The sequence below is a fragment of the Poecilia formosa genome, unplaced genomic scaffold (genome assembly GCF_000485575.1).
Source record: "Poecilia formosa unplaced genomic scaffold, Poecilia_formosa-5.1.2 Scaffold90, whole genome shotgun sequence".
NCBI lineage: Eukaryota > Metazoa > Chordata > Actinopteri > Cyprinodontiformes > Poeciliidae > Poecilia > Poecilia formosa.
Window position 1 is genome coordinate 1,781,975 of NW_006800029.1, and position 20,156 is coordinate 1,802,130.

The following is a 20,156-nucleotide window of genomic DNA, read 5'->3' on the forward strand; positions in this document are numbered from 1 at the left end:
TTGATTCAAATAATTTATTTACTGTTGCAGAACAAGTATAAAATAGTTCAACACAAGGAATTTCCTTATTTTTTTTATAAAGCACATCTTTTTGCACGGATCACCTTAAACATCCACAGCAGCACAAGTGTGGTTACAGCAAAAAAAACAAAAAAACAAAAAAAAAACAATAAAAATAAATCTGCAACTCATTAATCTGTTCAGGTACAAATGAGCAAATTGCACACAGTCAACACTGTGAGGAATAAATACAGGTGTTAAAGGCAGCAGAACTACTTTTACTGCTTAATTCATCTTCTTATTTAGTATTTTCACACAAAATAAAACATAAATTGCCCTTAACTCACATCAGAGTAGCCAAACACCTGGCTCTTGTCACGAATGAATCTCTAATTCTTCCCATCGAAACATATCTCATGAGCAGAATTGCACAAGAAGAAATATTAGATTAAAACTTGGTGAAACCTAGCTGTAATAAGGCAACACTTTCCACAGAAACAACAAAGTGCCCTTAAGTCTGCTTGATAAAATATCCTAATACACCAGAGTCGGTTAACTTCTTAAAAGGCTCATAAGGTAAAAAACAATTTTGTGAATAAAATATTACACAAAAGTCAGATTAGTTAACATCTGCATCTGAAATAAAAAAAAAAAAACGCTAATTAGATCAATTGCAAACTGTCATGTAAATATGCTGAGTTGCGGACATCACAAAGGGTTATCACTGTAAACAAATATCTGAACTTTGCACGTAGAGATAACTTGTGTTTTTGAAAAAAACTTTTAAAAACTAACATTTTGTTGGTCCTCACATTTCTAGTTCACATGCATTGTGTACAGCAGGTGATGTTACACTGTGCAGACGACATCAAAGTGAGCAGGTTTGATCTCAGAGGCGAGTGGTGGACCCCCTTGGTCATGTGCTTGTAGGTGCAAATACGATTACAAATGACGCTTCACATTCCCAGTTAATGTCAACAATTGCCATGTTCCAGAGGTCAGGATCCTTCACTCTTTTCAACACAACAGGTACTTGTTATCACACTATCACAGATTCATCAATTTATTGCTTCTGTCCTTTTTTGTCTCCTTTGACCTCGTCCGCCTCGTTCTCCTCACAGCCGCCGGCGCCGCTGTGCCGCCGTCCCTGGGAGAAAATCCTGGGTTGTGACTGAGCGCTGAGGTCCAGCAGATCAAAGGAATCAGAGGAGAAGAGGCTGTCCTCGCTGACCACACTGGAGGGGCGGCTGCGTCGGCCCTCGGCGTCCCCCGAGGGCTGCAGGAGCTGCTGGAGGGCCTCTGGGAAAATTGCAGGTGCCAAACAGTCAGGTGAAATGGGATTGTCAGGAAGATCCAGACTGCGGGAGAACTTGCCGTTACGTTTCAGAATGCCTTTCCGCCTCCTTACTGCCTCTGTTCGCATGTTGGGACTCTCTTCTGCAGCCGGGAAAGTCTTGTGGGAACCTGACTGACCCGCATCGCTCTCTTGCACTCTTTCTCCAGAACAATTCCGATCGGGAGCTAAGTTATAACCCGAGCCCCGACTCTTTAGTATTCCTTTCTTTGGCATCTTAGAAGAAGGCTGACTGAACGTAGGCGGGTGAGGAAGGGTTTTGGACAAGACATCGACACGCGTGTGAACAAGTGTTTGCGTCCGATGCGGGTGAGGGAGAGTGTTGCACGTCTGGGAGGAAGAGTTTTCCTTTGGAGAGTTGTGGAAGACTGAATCTAAACTCCTCTGGTGCTTCAATATGCCTTTGGGTTTTCTTCTTTCTGGGGTGGAAGTGGCCACCGGAGCCGGAGACACAGCTGCTGAACAGACATCAGTGCAGGCTCCCATGGCGGTCTGTGGAATGACATTCTCCTTGCGTGACTTTCTGAGGTTTGAAGCCCCTCCACGGACCCTTGCTCCTCCTCCACAGTCATTTTTTAAGGGTAAACTGAAGTAAAACGAGTTTGATGTCAGCTGAGGACGACAGGAGGAGTCCGAAGTCCTGCTTCCAGGGTCAGATGTCATTTCGCCAGCTTTGCCGACCTGATTCTGCCAGTCGATGTAGCGGGCCAGCAAGGGGGAAGGGCATTCTTGGTGCGGAGCCGTGGGGCAGTCACATACACTCTCATCGTAGCCCCAGTTTACCCACCAGTGGTGGGCTACATCCTCTATCGTGGCCCTCTCATCTGCACGTACCGTCAGCAGCCAGTCAATGAGGGCACAGGCGTCTGGGAGGAACAGATCAACAGCTATTTAAAGAGGCTTAACACAAAGCAATCACACCCGATACGGCTTAAAGACGTTTTTCTCGGAGGTGAACGTTTTATTGATTTACCTGAAGGCGGGTTGGGTCTGCAGTAGCGGCCTTGGCTGATCTGCTCAGTCAGTTTTTTGTGATTGGCCCCATCAAAAGGCATACTGCTGTAGACTAACGCATACAGCAGCACCCCGAGAGCCCAGCAGTCCACCTAACACGCAACAAGAGTAAAATAATGTCTTCTATTAAAACAGTTGGCTTTATGAAACTTTAACACTGTGAGAAATATCAATGCAAAGAAATATGTTTTGGCATTGATCTTCGTAAAGGATTTGTTTGAGTTCATATTTTTTTATTATCTATTTGGACAGATCACTTTCAATGGGTGCATTCTAACAAATAAACCTGTACACACAATTTTTATTCAAACCAAAGGCTGCTGTGATTTGTATCATAAAAAGCAGGTTAACAGCAGCAAAACGCAGATGAAACACAGACTGCAGAACAGATGTAAAGTAACGATGCAATGAATTTATTCAAGTAAGCTTAAGTTATGCTCGAACAGGAAATCCGGTGGACCAACAAAAGGTGACGTTAGAGCAGAGAAGGAAATAACACAACAGGAAGAAAGACAAGGGATGTGAATGAAGGAAACTGGGAGCAGAGAGGATATTGACTGATTCACTGTCTGTGAAGTATCTGAAAAATGATATAACCACATATGTGGAAGAACAAACATATACACAATCTACACATTCTATTCACATATAACTAAAAATCAGAAAGAAAACAGGCAGAACTAAGGCTGTGTGATATCAGGAAGATATATAATTGGGATCCTGTCCATGATTGATGAAATCGAAAGTGATTTGCTGCCATGAGAGGTAGTGACGGGGAAACTGTTTCTAAAAACACTCTAAAATGCTTTAGAGCATTTAGAAATCCCAAAATTCAAACAATATCCTACAGAAATTACATTCCCAGTCTACATTCCCAGTGTAATTGGTGTTGACCGACCCACCTCTGGTCCGGTGTACGGCAGCCCCTTGACTATCTCTGGAGCAGCATAGAGAGGACTTCCACAGTAGGTCTGCAGCAGGGAGCCCGTCTGGAAATTATTGGAAAGGCCAAAATCGGCGAGCTGCAGAGAGAAGACGTAAAACAAAACAACAGATTCAGATTAAAGCAGTTTATTTTCCTCCCTCCTGCAAGACATAGACAATAAACACAATAACACTCTAAAAACGCAAACTTTCTGTTCGATTGTACGCATTGCCAAACATTCAAGTTACCTCTCACATCCTGGAATCTGGATTCCTTTTCAGTGACTATTCTCTGCGAATTTGGAGTCGTGCACTGAAAGCACAACAATTCACAGCTATTTTTAATGGTCCAAAAATAGCTCCGCGAAGATTTTTGTCAGTTAATGTGCGAGCAAGGAAAGAGGACGAGCCAAAAACATCAGCCTGGCGCTGCTTGCACGCTTACGTAACGGAACAACCACTCATCCGGGCTGCGAGGAGACATAACCACACACACGGTGCCCCGACTCTATCTGAAGAGATTATTAACATGCACACCAGCCCACTATCACAAGCTCTGGTGTTAAAAATACACGGCAACATTTTTTCCATCACAACAACAGAGACCTAAATACAGAAGGTGACATTGTGTATACAACGTAACTCTGTGGTCTTTATTTATTTATACAGTGGCAATAACAGTGTGTGTTTGTGATGCGATGGTCATAACGTCCCTTCACTTGTTCCAACAGGGTTTTAGACGTCTCAGATGGCTTAACGTGATGAAAAGTTTATTAACAGATGCGAGGAAACTTTAGAAAGACCAAAGAAACCGGCTCAACTCCAACGTAAAAATATTAGAAATGAAGATCTGCAAAATATGAAAAACTGAGCAGTGTATCGAAACTTTGAATCATATGTACTTTGCTTTTTTTTTGTCTGCAGTAACACATACATTAAAGTGTTATTGATTCCACATTGAGGTCAATGTGAGGTTTAATGTGCTATGTCAACATACTGTCAAATTCAGTAAATTAGAATATATGTCCTGATAACTCTTACTTGTCAGATTAAAAGTACCTTTAATAAATACCTGCTTAATACAGTACCTTTAATTAATACCTGCTTAATAAATCTAAGCAGGTATTAAGTTTTTTAAAACCACATTTCTGTTTTTTTATTGGTCTGTTGTAATATTTTAACCTTAAATGTCGTGTTTTCGTTACCTTTGAGCAGAAAATCATCATGATTAAGAGAAACACAGATGTTAAGATGCAAGTCTTTGAACTCATTTATATAATATGTTTCATTTGGTGATAGGCTTATTAAAATGAACAAACCTTTTAATAATATTCTAATTTATTGAATGGGTCTGCATTAAAACTTTGATGAGCTTAAAACAGGTTGTTCGGAAATGTTATTTGCTCTGGAAAGCTTTCTTCTTTCACTTTCACTCAGTGAAAGTGATCAATTATCATCATAATTGGCTAATTTTCCTTAAGTATTCACTTCATTCAGACACAGCAAAGCACACGGCAGTCTAAACTGACCCAGACTCAAAGTTATTTAAAGCATGCCTCATTGTTCCTGTTTTCTTACACACGCCATTATTAAGCATTTTTTTCTATTGTGCAGACATAAGATAAACACATGAGTGTTGGTCATTTCCTGCAGCACATGCTGCTGAGAGGTCAGTGTGGCGAGCTTGTTTAGGTTAGGTAAGTAATGAATGAAGAACTGCTGGGAAGTCTGCACATACTGCTTTTTTTTTTTTTTTTTTAAACATTTTTTTAACCGTCTGCCCAGATTGCTGCTGGATTCTTTGCGTTCCCCTTTGGCCATGAACAGCTCCCATAAAAGGCCAGTAACATCCAGGCAAGGCAAGAAAACATCCCCTGGGTAACTTTATAAGACTCTGCACAATGTTTACTGGGGTTCGGTGGGGATAGTATAAAAATAACATTGTCTTTACCGTGGGGATAAAGTCTTTACATATATGTTCAAAATATTCATCTTTTTTCGACTTAATGATGTGTTTCCAAATATGATTAGCTGGATTTGCTTAGCCTTACCTTTACATTTAAATCTTGATCTAAAAGGATGTTCTCCAGCTTAAGGTCTCGATGCACGACACCATTCTGCAAGAGAGCGGAGACAGAACACGAGAACGTTGAGGCAGGTTATCAAGCAGAGAAATAATTAGTTTGGGCTTTTTTTTTTTCTTTTTTAATTCTGGCGATGACTCAATCTCCTGACTGGTGCCAACAAGTCAGGAGACATGTGGAGTCTGGAAAATCGGAGGAGAAAAAAAACCCCAGTTTCAGCTCCTTTAGGAGGAAAGGTTTGTTGAAGGATTGAGTGTTTCCATAGATACCGATTTGGCAGTGATTCACAGGAAAAGACAAGGCCTCAATAGATATGTATGACCACCCAGGAAGTCGAGTGACGCAAAGAAACTCTGAGACTCCATTCTTTCATTAATTTCATCCTCTTTGGTCCACTTTTGTGAAGGAAATGACCCATGTCTCCAGAATGTGTTTTCTGCACATAGTCAAAGTCTCTATGCAAGTTTATTGCTATGTTATTGTTCTCGTGAACATACAAAAACAAAACTGGTATATTTGTTAGATCGGTTTATCCTTATTGTCACCATGGCTCGTTTTATGTAACAGAAAACTCTGGAAGTGCTGAAAATACCTCGGTGTGCCCTGCATACTTCTGTGGCACATTCAATTATTCATTCATGCCAGAACATTTGTTTCTATTTTAAGAGTATACTCAGGAGCAGCAGGACAGCAAATTCCCTCCTCCCTGCAAACTGTAGGAGCTTGGATGTTAATTTGAGTTTAACATGTTGAATTCGTGAAAAAATCAACAAGTAACAAACCGTATTTGTTACTTCCAGCTCAGCTGACTGTCAGGCACAGCTCCTTGCTAGCCGCTGCTGTGTGTTAACCGGATTTAGGCATTTCCCTGGTAATTCCTGCTTTTTTGGCAAAGCTGCTAATTTAATGTTGACATCGACAACAGAAAAGAAGGATTTGGTTCTTCGCCAATTCATAAAGGAGGTCGGTGAATATGTAAATATGTGACTGCGAACAGCAATCAGAGCCTAATGTGCTCCAAAACCAGAGAGATCTGAAACTAAAGTCAGGTTTCAGCACAGTATTATGATTAGGATTTAGTGGATTTAGCATTACAGTATTTACTGACGCTCAGCTGAATACTTGGCACGTGTATTCATGTGTTGCCCCAGTTTATACTCAGTTTCTGTGGCACATCTGAGGGGCGTATGCGTGTCTGACCTTGTGGCAGTAGTGGACGGCAGAAGCAATCTGCCTGAAGATGCTTCTGGCTTCTGTTTCCGGCAGTCGCTTCCTCTCCTGTATGTAGTCGTACAGCTCCCCTCTGCTGGCGTACTCCATCACTATCACAATCTTATCCCGGCTCTCGAAAACTGTCAACACAGCACGCAAGAAAGGTTTTACAGGCAGGGGTTTCCACACATTTTTCATAATCTAATTCAAGACTTTTCAGGACTTAAATTAGGGGAGTTGTCAGACCCAATTTGATTTTTTTTGTTTTTACAGTAAATATGGAAATGACTGAGTTTACTGTAAATATTTCTGTTGACCTGGGGGTTCACACACAAAAACTGTTTATCTATCTAGATGGATGGACAAAATTTTGTTAGATTAATTTTCATGGACTTTTTAAAACCGGGGATGAAAACCCCCTTTTTTTTCTCACTCCGATGATTTCTGCAGTCAAATATCAATGAAATTTAATTTCAACTATGGGTAATAGATGTAAAATGCTCAGAAAAAGGGTGTGTCAACCTTTAAATGTTAATTTACCGTGCTATTTGTCATGATACTCAGCTCTGCAGAGTTCTAAATGTAGATATTTTAAGAACTATCTAGATCCATTTGGGTCAATTTTTAGGTGCATTTTGTGCGCTATGGAAAAATATGGAGAAATTATGTGCGCCAGATAAAGTCAATAAAGTCAACAATAATAATAAGTGTCGATGCGATTTCAGTCGTATTGGGGAAAAAAAATGTTGTTTTTTTTAAATGCGCAGATCAGGAAGCCATCTAAGTCACTAGACAAACAGATCAATCTTAGTTGGATGAAGTCATTGTTTATTTTTTTGTTTTCAAGAATAATGAAGACAAAATATCTATGTGAACTGAGTAACTGACTTGAATACGTGATTTTTACGCCTCCCTCTGCTTATGCAACACGGCCTTACCCTCATGGAAGCGTATGATGTTGGCGTGTCGGAGTGAGGAGGTGATCTCGATCTCTCTCTGGATGTGAATCCGATCCAGATCGTCGGTGATGCGTTCTTTTCGGATCGACTTGATTGCCACCTGGGAATGAAAACATACAACTGAGTGTAAACAAATGTTCAAAATGAATTTCATCTCTGGAAAGCTTGTTTTGGAGGTACCACATGGGAAACTGGGTGATGCGGTTCATCTTTCCTTTAACTTCTAAAAATCAGTATATGCTTACATGCATACTAGAAGCACAGATATACACACTCTCTTGCACAAATAAAATCTGTGGGTATTAGAGGTGATTATGCTGGTTTTAGAGGCTGCTGTCCAGGGAAGCGAGAAGGTTGACAGCTGTGGAGTTAACACTCCTCTTCTTTAATCCCAGGCACATGCTGTACCCCGATGCAGACCCCCCCTGCCCCCACTGAATCCACACATACAGGAGCACCACAACAGATCTCCCCCAACACGAGCCACTAAACCTCTCTGGATAGAGGAACTCTTACAGAAATAGCACGAAGGAGAGGAGCAAAGAGCGGACGTCAGAATCGAACTTTAGATTAATACACACCACAGGATGTGCACAAGCAGAGCTGACATTTAAACACACAGACGACACATCGGCCCCCTGAGCGTCCTCATGGTTGAACTAGACCCCTCCTTCCCAAGGTCACTGCCGTAGCATTCTCAGCTGCTGGAAAAATGTCTACGGGACAACGGGAAGACACGATTCACACGCTCCGTTAGCTGCAGTCGTGCAAGGCGAACACAAGCTGCTGAATTCCTGCGAGTGGCCTGACCTTCCATAATTGATGAGGAAGCTATGTAATGAAGGGAAATTGCTGCTTTTTGGGAATGCTTGGCATTTTCTACGGTCAAACTACAGACATTCAGAGACATTTTCCCACATTAACTGAGACTTTGTGCTGAAGTGAAATTGCCATTGCAGGGCTGCAGTCTGCAGTCCATGCTGAGCAGTTATCAGCCGAATGGCACTTGTCCAGTGTTGGCTAACTAGTGATTTGCTGACCTGAATAGCCAGAGCAACAAGAGGAAAGAAAGGGAATAGTGTGGCAAGTGGAATTCATTAGTAGAAGTCCTTTATTTCACCATTTAAATGCAATAGACAGATTTTTTTGAGTGTGTGAAATCAATCAAACTTATTTCAGATATAATTTGTTACCTGTAAAGCAATGTGTGTGTGCATGTGTGTGTGTGTGTTTTTGTTTGTTTGTTTTTTTGCATTTGTTTTCCTAAATTATTGTAAATCAATATTTAATTAAGATAGAGTCTATCCTTCCAAAAACAAGTTTCCACTGACACTTATTTTTGGAGGTGTTTGTTCCACAGTATGGGAAAACACTGCATGGATAGCAGGAAGATTTGTCAACAATAAAACACATGGAAGTGATTTGTGAAGAGGGTCAGGGCAAACTGGGATGGGACCTGAATACTGCAGAATCTACACTGACACAAGTCAAACTTTGCTCATCCAACACACATACACACACAAGTCAGGATTATCAGTTTTCTTGTGTGTCTATAAAACCTCTATGTTTTTGTGAAATCCGGCGGTGAAAAATCTATACTTCGTTACCCAGGTGTGTTTCGTTGTCAGAGTATATCTAGTAGGAAATTACACAAAGAAAATGGATGGCTGAAATGAGATACTGAATCAAATTTAGCAAAAATGTGAAGGACAGAGCAGGACAAATTACAGGAGCAATAACAAGTTGTGTTTCGCTGTCAGCATTAGCCGCTGAAAATTTGCATAAAGAAGGCATTGCTCACCCCTTTTCGACAAATTTCAATAGGGGGGAGATTGAGAATGTGTGCGCTTGTATGAGCTCACTCTGCTGTGAGCAGACATCAGAAGCATCGCTGTGCCTCATTGTTCTTCCATATAATGAGCTGAGTGACAAATTCTGAGATTAGAATCGCTGCTTCACAAAAGCAGGAAACATAAGCTGCCACTTGCATGAGTCACCAAGAGCTGATCAGAGTTGTGCTTGAAGTGAGAGCAAAAGAGGTAGAAATCCAGAGGCTATTTCGGGGTGAGAGTAACAGGAGTTTACAGCTCCATCCTCCTCTCCCTTCTCCGCAGGAGGCTGAAAAATTGACAAGGTTTTCTGAGTGATTGTGCGTCAAGTCATTATTGAAGTCTAAGATTTCCTGACATGGACATACATGGAGAGGCACACATATGCATCCCAAGAGTCACTAAAGCATCTGCGTAAGATTTAGCTGTGGGATTAGACGGGATCGTTGCCAAACAGACCCTGGACCTCAGGGCTCGGCTAAACACAGAGCCTTAAGCTGTTCCTTTCATAGCCAACAATTACAAACTGTGCTATGTGCTGCTTACAGGGATCTGGACCAAGACAGGCACACTGTAGTAATTTGACGTTAAAGGAAATAGGCCTTCATCATCTCACTCAGGGTGGAAGCAGAGGATTTGGCTTTAGGATTCTATTAAAATATGCCGAGGTGTTCACATGGAGAAAACAAACAAAAAAAACATAATGCAATAAGTGGTAAATGTGAAGATCCTTTTTGCCATGTTCTTCTTTTGCGATTTGAAAACCTGAATTAGTTGGATTTGCAGTTTGCTCCAAGTCATGCAGGGAAAATCAGACATTGAAAAAGAGTTGGTGGGAAGATCACAGTGTTAAAAGCAGGACTATTCTGGAAGTGAACTGTTTAAAACTTGGTAAATTACCTGCAGTTGTGGTTACAGCGTTTTTATAAATTTGCAGAATCACTCGGGTGCTGAACACAATGCACTTTTCACGTTTCTCTTCATTTAGAAAAATGTAAAGCATGTATAATTTTCCTTTTTCATCAAAAATGATTAGTATTTTTCTGCTGGTCAAACCTATCAAAATACATTCATGTCTTGTTCTAACATGTTGGAACATAAAATAATTATAAACAATTTTTCCAAGCCTCCATTTGGTGTAAAGACAATGGTCCTGCAAGATAACAAAAAACAAAACTTGTTTTTCTCTTAAAATACTGCATTACAACTTAGGTCCTATAAACATCTGATACAATTATGTATTACGGAATAAAACACATCAGACACATTTATAATTAGTCAAATCTTAAACCGAAAATCCTTCATTTTTTTTTCTTTAAATTAGTTTTGATCCAATCCTGTGACATTTCTGGCACGTTGGTAATTCTGATCCCAAATCTTCAATTTGCTCTAAAACTCTCCTCTACCTTCTCCTCCTTTTCTTCTGCCCTTTTTGCTGAGCTCAAACAACAGCCCCTTAGCCTTGTTTCCAAAAATAATGTCAGTTTTGTTTCAAAGAATCCCTGGTATGCGCTGGCTAATGGCACAAGGAATTCTGCATTTTCCCCATGTCCCAACAAACCCTCTCACTCTGCTCACACACACACACTCTAGAGCTGCTCTTCATGCCTTGTTTTCTCCCATCCCAATTAGATGCTTAGGGTTAGAGGTGAAGCGACAAGCACAAGATCCAAGCTCTAATTTCCCAAAAACTTCCCACTACTGGCATGTGTTTGTTTTCCAAAACGGAGGGTAGAGGTAAAAGCACTGTGCCTCTTGTTGGTCAGATTGCAGTAGAGTCAGCAGAAATCCACTTACAAGTCATCTGACCACTGTCAGAATCTGCAGTTCGGAAGTAAAATAGATAATATCTGTCAATGCATAAGATGGGTTTTTGCTGGTTTCCAGTGAACTGGGTCAAACCACTGTTGGAGGCCGATTGTAGGGTTCTTATACCCCAAACGCTGAGTGAGTCAGAGCAAAGGCATTTCAGCCTGGCAGAACAGGAAGCAAGTATTCAGCATCAATAATTAAGACCCACAGCAAGCAGATATAGACACAGGGACCACGACACACCCCTGGTACATGAATTTAGTAGACAACAGAACAACATCTAGTATGTATTTCTGTGTTGTCCTTCATCTGGCCCCCTTTTGTATGTTCATCCCTCGCTGCTGGCATCATCTTGGACCTGGGATTCATGTGCTTAAAAATATGAACTCAGAAACTATTTGGTTGTTTGAACAATGTGATTCTACAGAGATTTGCATTTAATTACTTTGTTATCAAACATTTTGGTTTGGTGAACCACCCCGTGGTTATCAGCCCACCTCTCATTTGTCCTTCCTAAAAAAAAATAAAATAAAAAAAAACTTTCTAAATTCTAAATTTCTAAACTTTCTGTAACATTTCAAAAACTGGTTGCTTCACAGCTACATTTTACGGAATTCTTTTTCGTGTATAAAATATAAATCCTACAACTGTTACTCACTGTTCTCATGCTGGCTCTCTCCACCGCTTTTTTGACTTTGCCGTAGGTGCCTTTTCCCAGCGTCTCCATCACCTCATAGCGGTGCTTCAGGTTGTGTTTATGCTGGTGCTTCTTCACTTCCACCGGCGCTACCGCCGCGGCCAGGTCCGCCTTCCTTTGCCTCATGTCTGCGCTGCACGGGTGACCGCTGTCAGTCCTCCGGAGCTGCTCGCCGTGGTGGCGCTGCTGCTGCTGGTGGTGGTGCTGGTGGTGGTGGTGCTGGTGGTGGTGGCCGCTGGACGCCGAGTCCTGCAGGCAGCCGAGCTCGGAGAGGTGGCTGGGGTTCATCTCGCCTGTGCTGTGCGCCTCACGTCTGCCCATCCTCCCCTGGGCACGGAGCGCAGCTGTCAGGAGCTTTCACCGGATCCCCAAATTGTACAGAGTTTGTTGCGAAAGGTGGCGCAGGGAGGCTTGGAGTTGCCCATATAGAGAGTTATAGGAGCAAGAACGAAATCGCAGCGCAGACAAACACGCTAACAAAGATCTGAGTCATCCTGACAGCTACTGTTATTTCTGTTTCTCTCCCAGCTTATGAGCTCAGCAACAGGAGCGTTGGGGACCACATGGTCCACAGAGATGGGTGGAGCCTCCTTATTCCAACATCCCTGCGCGTCACGCCCATCAGGGAATCATTTTGGGTTTTCCGAGGACTCATTCTTGGCTGAGCAGCACATGAGAAGGGAAATATGTCCGGAATGTGCTGCCCTGCCGGTCAGATTGAACCCACTTCCCCCACATCACTCAGCCGTGTTTCCTGATGCTTTACCAGTCAGAGAAAGTAAACCTTACTCATTTATCCTCTCCTATATTAAAACGAAAGTTCATGAGGAAAAAAAACAGCATTTCCTTGTGTAAAATTAGCTAGACGTAGAAAATGATCAAAAAAATTCAACTTTAAATATTAAATGTACTAAATGACCTCTGAATAATTCATATGTAATGCACACCTGGTTAATTGAACTTACTGATAATACATTTTAATGATCCCTTTTTTTACAGACAAAATTAGACACAACAAACAATATTAACTTCACAAAAAGGATTTCAAGAGCAGAAATCTGTAATACATATCCAATCCAGTCATTTTACTGCTATGAAGATGCACATTAAAATGTGCTTCTTATTTTTTTGAGAATTGCTGCTACACTGAATGAATGAGCCCGAGATGCACAAATTTAGTCACACACATTGCCAGAGGTTCCTCGCACTTTTCTGCCAAATGCATCACTTTGTTAAAACCAGTGTGAAGAATGTGTCACATAAAATCAAAAGGTGATAAAATAATAATAATAATAAAAAAACAGTTGTGCAGGATGGAAAAGACAGTGGAATGTGTTCATTATGCTTCAATGCAACACACAATGTATAGCATTTAAATGTAGCGATTACTGCCCCAGCAAATTTTCACATTATTTTGTTTTATATAATTTTGTTTTTTGCTAGCATCTCCATGATGTGTGACTATTTTTTTTCTAAATAAAAAAAATCAAACTTCAATCAAAAACGTCTTTATTGAAAGCTTATGCGATCAGATTACATGTGAACTGTTAGTACGCTAAAAATGAGAAACTTCAACAAACAGCGGTGAGACAAAACGAGAACTAGTGTCTTTATATCCATAAATGTATCAACTTGAAAAAAAAAAGAAAACAAAAATCATCGCTTTTAAAAGGTTACAGAGACATTAATCTGTCTACGATGCACGGAGCTGACAGCCGAGCGTCTGTGTCTCGGTCCCAGCAGTCTGACAGCAGCTCCTTCAGTCCAGATCCCTGAAAAAGGTTTAGTTAGTTTACAGTCAACGTGTCACACTGTTGATATTCAGCCACACAACCATGAGCGAGAGCAAAGTCTCGGTTAATACCTGTGGTAACATCTCCCAGTTTCCAGGAATGGAGGGTCTCCTGTCCATCTCAGACACAAACAGGATGAGCCTCTCCAGTGTTACATTGGCATCCAGCTCCAGTTCATAAGGCAGGAGATGCTCTGGAACAGCGCCCCCTGTAGGTGATAGTGTTTGCACAAACTCTGAAACGAATTTAATCTGTAATCTGTTCGCACAATATGAACTGTCTTGCACAATTTAGGATTTTGAAAAACATAATGTGGAAAACAAGCTTTAAGCAGCAAACCTATCGGCTACAGTCTGGGTTTCTGCTTTCTTTGTACCACAAAATCCTAAAAGTGCATTTTTGACATTTCTGTGCACATATGGGGAAACAGAAAAAGAGTGTTCAATCAGTTTAAAGTTTTATTATTATTATTATTATTATTATTATTATTATTATTATTATTATTATTATTATTATTATTATTTTACTAAACCACCTGCCATACCAACCAGTTAGGACGTGTGCACAAACTGCATAACTAGGTGGTTTTAGGAATATCTAGGGAGGGACTTCTGAGGAGATGAACATTTCTTACAGGTGTTACGTGACATGCTCATAATATCTAGAACTTTTATAACAACTGATTAAGAAATGAAAAGCTGAGTTAAAGGGTGAACTCCTGCAGTCCGTTCGAACATTCAGTCCTGGAGCACCACCCTCTGGTCAATACTTTATAGGATCAAAACCTCATTTATAAAGATCTTTTTCATCTGAAGGCTGAACTTAACGGCATATAGTTCAACATTTTTATTGTGTCATCTTTATGTAGAATTAATCCAGATTAGGTAGTCCCTGGACCTGAGGATAATTGTTAATCCAAGAATGGCTAAGACCAAATCAAACTCCAACATGATGATGATTAAAATGTTTACAAAAAAAATCACTATAATGTCTTTTATTGTGAAGTTATTTTAAGATCCTAGAAGAATCCACTTTGATTTTGATTGCTCTATTACTGGATGTTGGCTTCAACTTTCAGTGAATTAATCTGGATAGTAAATGAAGATGGCACAAGGTACCGCAGGTAATGTTTCAAATGTTTATAACAACTTAATTTCATATAGAAAATCCCAATCTGTCCCATTATAAAATATCATAAATAAGATGTTCATTTTTTTACTGTGGCTGTTTAAACTGGTCTACACTTTAACCCAATCAATGACAGCAGAATTGGTCTTCAAATAGAGATAAACTTACAAATGGATTCACATTGCAAAACTGTATCTGAACCAACTAGTAAATCTGAAATTATTCTGGGTTTGGTGCAAAAACAAACTCCTAAAGAATGCAGCTCTGTTCCAAAAAAATCAATATATTACTTTTGTTACAACAGTAACTTACCTGCAAACAAATCAGAACAGCGCATCCATATCTCCCACAAAATCAGACCTAAGGCATAGATGTCGCCCTGCAGGAGAAATGAGCTGCTGCTGAGGTTCACAGAGCCCTCCAGGATCTCAGGGGACATGTAGTTGAGCGTGCAAAACTGAAGATGACCCTGTTAATTTAAAAAAACAAGCATGGTTCCTTTTAAGAGCTTCAGTAGACATAAAATCGGTCACCTCTAATTATATTGTGCAGATCGTTTCTTTTCTGTTTGAGGTTTTTTTTTTGTTTGTTTTTGTTTTGTTTTTTTAAATGACATAATTCGGCAGTAACATCTTTGATGTTACTCACCGTGATGGTTGTGGAGTGGTTCCTCCAGAAGCGATGTCCTGAACAAGAACGCAGGATCGTGGAGGATCCAAAATCGCACAAGACACAAGTCCCGTCTGTTCTGACCAGCACGTTGGAGCTGCTCAGGTCTCTGTGGGCAACGGGAGGCTTGTGCACATCTGTGCAAGAGAAAGACTCAGACATTTCCAATGCATCCTTTTAGTCACATTTTTCTGCAATGGCTTGTATCCTGCACAGCTGCAGTTGTAAACATTTGTGAGAGCTATGTCTAGATTTCTGGATAATTTACTGATGATAAATTGTTAAAAGTTTTTTTTTTTTTTTTTTAAGGGGTATGAGCTGAAAGATGCTTGGCAGCGAGATTTACGATGAACCCGACAATATAATCCAGCCTCACCCTGCTTGAAGTTTATTATATCCTTCTTATTATTGTTGGCAACATTAGCAAAAGAAGTCAAAAAACTTCTCTGCTGCATGAAAGAGATGTGATATTTTGATAAGTTATCACATTATATCTCAACTGGGTATCAGTTGTTTATGATTTAAAGAGGCATTTGCTTGTGAAGAAGCGATTAATGTATCTCTTTCAGAATCACCTTGATTTCAGCACACTACATGCAAATTTACACTTTTTTTTTTTTGCAAACCCTTTAAAAATGTAGTATTTTTGCTAAACCATGCGGTAGGAATCCATATTTCATCACCCGGCTAATCAAGTTTCTGTAACAGTTTTTGGTTAGAAGGAACACGTCATCGGTTAAGTACCGTCAGATTCAGGTCTCTAGCGTGAATGCTACAATGTGAACAAGCAGACATATTTTTGTGGTGTGGGATTCTGGCCAGTACCATTGCTGCGGAGGTCAGAGTGGAGATAGGAAAGTCCCTCCGATAAGGACTGGCACAGCCTCATGGTCAGCACCCAGCTGCTGGCGTGTTTACACAGAAAGGAATGAAGAGAACCCTGAAATCAAAGACAAGACGACTGTCCAGGACTCAAGGAGTTTGGCACTCAGTCCAAAGGATAAAAAAAAAAAGAGAGAGAAACAATATAAATCCAGCTAAACTGTCAACATCCAAAATAAAAATAAAAGGAGGTATGAAGATTACTCTTGGATCTTTCTTTTTGTTTACCCCAACCAAGCCCTTTATGCAGCTCAGAAGGGTTAATATGAGAGGACCTGTTCGTACTCACATGTTCAGCGTACTGGAGCACAATGAGCAGGCTGCTATCGTCTGGTTTCCTCTCCGTGCCTAGAAACTGGAGAATCCTCTCGTGCTTCATCAGTGGAAGCTCATAAACCTCCTTTTCATTCATAAATTGATGCTTCCCGTTTTCAGCGTACACTTTCACAGCCACCATACTTCCCCTTTGCTTCCCTTCATAAACAGTTGCAAAATGCCCCTGTCCAAGAACCTGTAAGATAAAAAAAAAACAAAAACAAAAAAAAAACAATGAAAGAGCTATTAAGACTTAATTAAAATGGCTGGAGAACAGGGAAACGTTCACTGTCAGACTTACCCCCTGCAGTTCAATGTCAGTAATCTGGTTCTCTGAAGTTTTTATTTGACAGGAACATGTTTGTTGGATATTATAGTCCTGACACGTCGACTGCAGATACTCCTCTAAAATTATATAAAACCTTTTAAAGTGGATTGGGCAGACATGCAGGTGTATTTATTCTCTTTAAGCAGGCCTGACTAAACATCTGCTAAGATGTTGCGGAAGAGCAGCAAAGGTAAAGGGGAGTTATGTGTCAAAGATAAAGACCAAGGACAGTTTTAGCAGACGACGAAAGAGACTCGAGGTTTAGTGGAGACATCCTGAAAATGTCATAAAAATAAGATAAAAAGTTCAAACAATCACTCAGGAATTATTTATCGTTTTTTTTGTTTGTTTTTTTGTTTATTTGTTTGTTTGATATAAGAACAAAAACACTTGTGTTTGTCTGATTAGGTCAATGCACAGGTGGGATCAGGACAATAACTGGTTTGTTACTAAAGTGGCCATCAAGGTCCAGCTCTGTGTTGCTTTATCAGAGAAAGACATCTGGATCTTCACCAGCGTGTCTGAACTTACCTTCAATTTGGATCTTCATTTTGGCTGAAAAACAGGACAAAATGAAGAAGAGCAGTAAAAGACTCTGAATATGAAGAAAACAGAAATTAATCAATAAAAAAAATTCACATTCAGGTAAGACTTGCTATATACTTTCATAACCTTTAAAACTTTACCCAACTTTAAAGCATGTAGATTCTTTAGTGTACAAGTAAACATAATTTTATTCCTCTACAAATTATTAACAACTGCAAAATTGTTTTTTTTTATATAAACAACATTGTTTACACAAAAACGTATTTTAAATTCATTACATTTATAACGAACTTTTATGGTGACTTAAATCTCCATGAAAAACAATTAGGGTGTATTAAACCAGTAATACACTGTTGTGGCAATGACTCCAATAGTTGGTGCAACAGTGACTAATAAATGTGCTGCAGAAATTTTTCATGCATCTTTTCACTGGAAATGTATTTTAAAGAAAAGTAAAATCTTTCATAACATATTTGAGGGACATTATTAATATTGTGAAAAACATAAGAAAACAACCTATGTATTTTTTATATATATTTTTTTATCCGGCTATACCACATTCAGTCAAAATAAGTTGTTCATTTCAAGATTCAAAGTCTGTTCATGACATTCAATGTCCCTAAATGTTCATGGCGGGATCAAAAACAGGGTTCTGATTAATCTTTTAGGAGTAAATCTCTGAAAATCTATTACTGAACCACAGAAGCAAATGAAGCTTTTAGCAAAATGCAAAAAGCACAAATAGGAAGCTGTGTATAAAAGATGGGAAATATTAATGTTTCTCCCAAATCCATTAAAAGGGAAGCTTGAGATGGACTTTGAATTTTTCTCAGTATTTTGTTCTGATCTTCTAGTTTCAGCCGTACATTTGATTGGAAAAGCCTGAATATCAAGTACATCCATCTGTCTAAGCTGATCTAAGCAGGAGACATTAAAGGTGTTGTGGTAATTCGACATGTTTCCGGAAAAAAAACAAAAAAAAAACTTCTAAAAACAAAACACCAGAAAATGAAGCTTACTCTTTTCCTTGCAGAGTTTTCTCCACTTGACAGCAATAACGATGAGAACGGTGAGGAACAGAATCAACACCACCACCACTGCTTGTGTGATTTCAACTAAAAGAAAAAAGGGCAAAAAACAAATACAGATCCTTTTCTTTTCTTTTCTTTTCTTTTTTCTTTTTGTTTGAATTAGTCACACTTTGTGAAAACAAAGCAAAAATTGCTTTTGGTGAGTACCTGCTATATGGTGGTGGGTTTCTGGAGGCTGTTCTGGTTCTGGACTCAATGAGATGTTTCTGTTGCACAGGTCTGTACTGCATGTACATGTCACAAAGTTATCTATGAAGGGTGGTTGCGCCTTGCAGGTTTCATGTGGGCAAAGCATTTTTACCCTGTCGCACGCTAAAAAAATAACAAACACACGAATAAGAATAATGCATAAACACTCTTGATGTTTGAAAGAATTATTCCTTCATAAATCTTTGTTCTTGGATTTTAAATTAACATAAATTTTGACTGTTTTTCTGTTAAATAACTTCCTGATTCTCTCGTTTGGGCATGGAGCTTTCTCACCGAGCGTGTCGACCTCCAGCTGGCCATTTATGATTCGATAAATGGCCATACAGCAGTCGGTGTTTTCACAGAGCTGCACGGAGCCACTCACATTCCCAGCTGCAGAGTAGCCGTGGTTCCTTATGTTTGTCACTTGGAAAGCACAGCGTCTCTTTTGCAGTAAGGACTGGTGACATATTTGCATAAAGAGACATTCTAGAATGACGAAGAAAGTGTTGATTAATAATTGAACCGGTGCAGGTAGGCATCCATCCATTGTTCTTGACGGTAAAACTGAAAATCTTCAGTCATTCAGGAAACTCTTCCTTATTTTTCCTTCAAAATACACATCATGATTCAACCAGAGGTTGTTTGAATTTGTTTGAACTATTTGCATCAATTTATTTAAAGAATTATTCATGGACCATCTTAGTTTCAGGAGATAGGATCATGCAACACATGCACAGACGGCTTTTGTGGTGTAAAAAATATACCAGCTCTATTATTGCAAAAAGTAAGTTATTCAGAAATTCTGATTGCGTAATCTATGTTACGGCTAAATGGCAATATGAAAGCATGCAGTGAACATTTTAAAAAAGAACAAGCTTTAGTTCACTCACCCAAAGCCAGGAAAAACCACTTCTTCATGTCGGATTCAGACTGGAAGCTGGGAAGCTGGAAGTATCCTTTCTGGGAATGTCAGAGGAGTTTCCCACGTTTCATCACTCCCACTGACACACCTGCACTGTTATCCTTGTAGAAGGACACTGGTTGCCTTGAAGCCGCTTAAAGATACTCCCAGAGTCGTGGTTATGACTTATGGTTGTTACAAGAGTTCCACTAAATCTGAAGATGCTACAGAATTAATTCTTCCAAATTTTTCTTTTTTTGCTTTTTTAAAACGTAGAACATGGTCAAATCAACACCAAAATGATCATTCTGGCAACAAAACTTCATTCATTCATTCATTGACCATCACAGTTCAAAGACCTACATCCTAAAAAGAAAGGATCCAGGCTTCTGAAAAATTGTGCAAAAAGAAATGGTCAAAAATACC

General features: G+C 39.8%; 2 protein-coding genes across 2 annotated transcripts; both read right to left on the reverse strand.

Moving 5' to 3' along the window:
• LOC103141875 (NUAK family SNF1-like kinase 1) lies at positions 1-12,452 on the reverse strand. Its single transcript, XM_007557688.2, has 7 exons — positions 11,847-12,452; positions 7,527-7,647; positions 6,577-6,728; positions 5,344-5,409; positions 3,271-3,390; positions 2,328-2,460; positions 1-2,220 (listed from the first exon to the last, which is right to left on the reverse strand). Exons 1-7 carry the CDS (start codon positions 12,204-12,206, stop codon positions 1,064-1,066), a joined length of 2,109 nt encoding a protein of 702 aa, XP_007557750.1. The 5' UTR covers positions 12,207-12,452; the 3' UTR covers positions 1-1,063.
• Positions 12,453-13,377: 925 nt separating this feature from the next.
• LOC103141876 (bone morphogenetic protein receptor type-2-like) lies at positions 13,378-17,488 on the reverse strand. Its single transcript, XM_016674130.1, has 7 exons — positions 16,974-17,488; positions 16,647-16,868; positions 16,301-16,415; positions 15,455-15,612; positions 15,119-15,275; positions 13,750-13,886; positions 13,378-13,657 (listed from the first exon to the last, which is right to left on the reverse strand). Exons 2-7 carry the CDS (start codon positions 16,812-16,814, stop codon positions 13,559-13,561), a joined length of 834 nt encoding a protein of 277 aa, XP_016529616.1. The 5' UTR covers positions 16,815-16,868; positions 16,974-17,488; the 3' UTR covers positions 13,378-13,558.
• Positions 17,489-20,156: the final 2,668 nt, after the last annotated feature.

Bases quoted from the DNA above. Each gene is read 5' to 3' on its own strand.
- LOC103141875 (XM_007557688.2), bottom strand. From the start codon at position 12,206: ATGGGCAGACGTGAGGCGCACAGCACAGGCGAGATGAACCCCAGCCAC. The intron at 5,410-6,576 runs GTCAGACACGCA...GCTCTCTTGCAG, and splicing joins CCGTCCACTACTGCCACAAG to AATGGTGTCGTGCATCGAGA. The intron at 3,391-5,343 runs GTAAGGCTAAGC...TTCTCTCTGCAG, and splicing joins ATCAAGATTTAAATGTAAAG to CTCGCCGATTTTGGCCTTTC.
- LOC103141876 (XM_016674130.1), bottom strand. From the start codon at position 16,814: ATGGTGGCTGTGAAAGTGTACGCTGAAAACGGGAAGCATCAATTTATG. The intron at 16,416-16,646 runs GTGAGTACGAAC...CTTTGATTTCAG, and splicing joins TGCTCCAGTACGCTGAACAT to GGTTCTCTTCATTCCTTTCT. The intron at 15,276-15,454 runs GTGAGTAACATC...TTAAATTAACAG, and splicing joins ACCACTCCACAACCATCACG to GGTCATCTTCAGTTTTGCAC.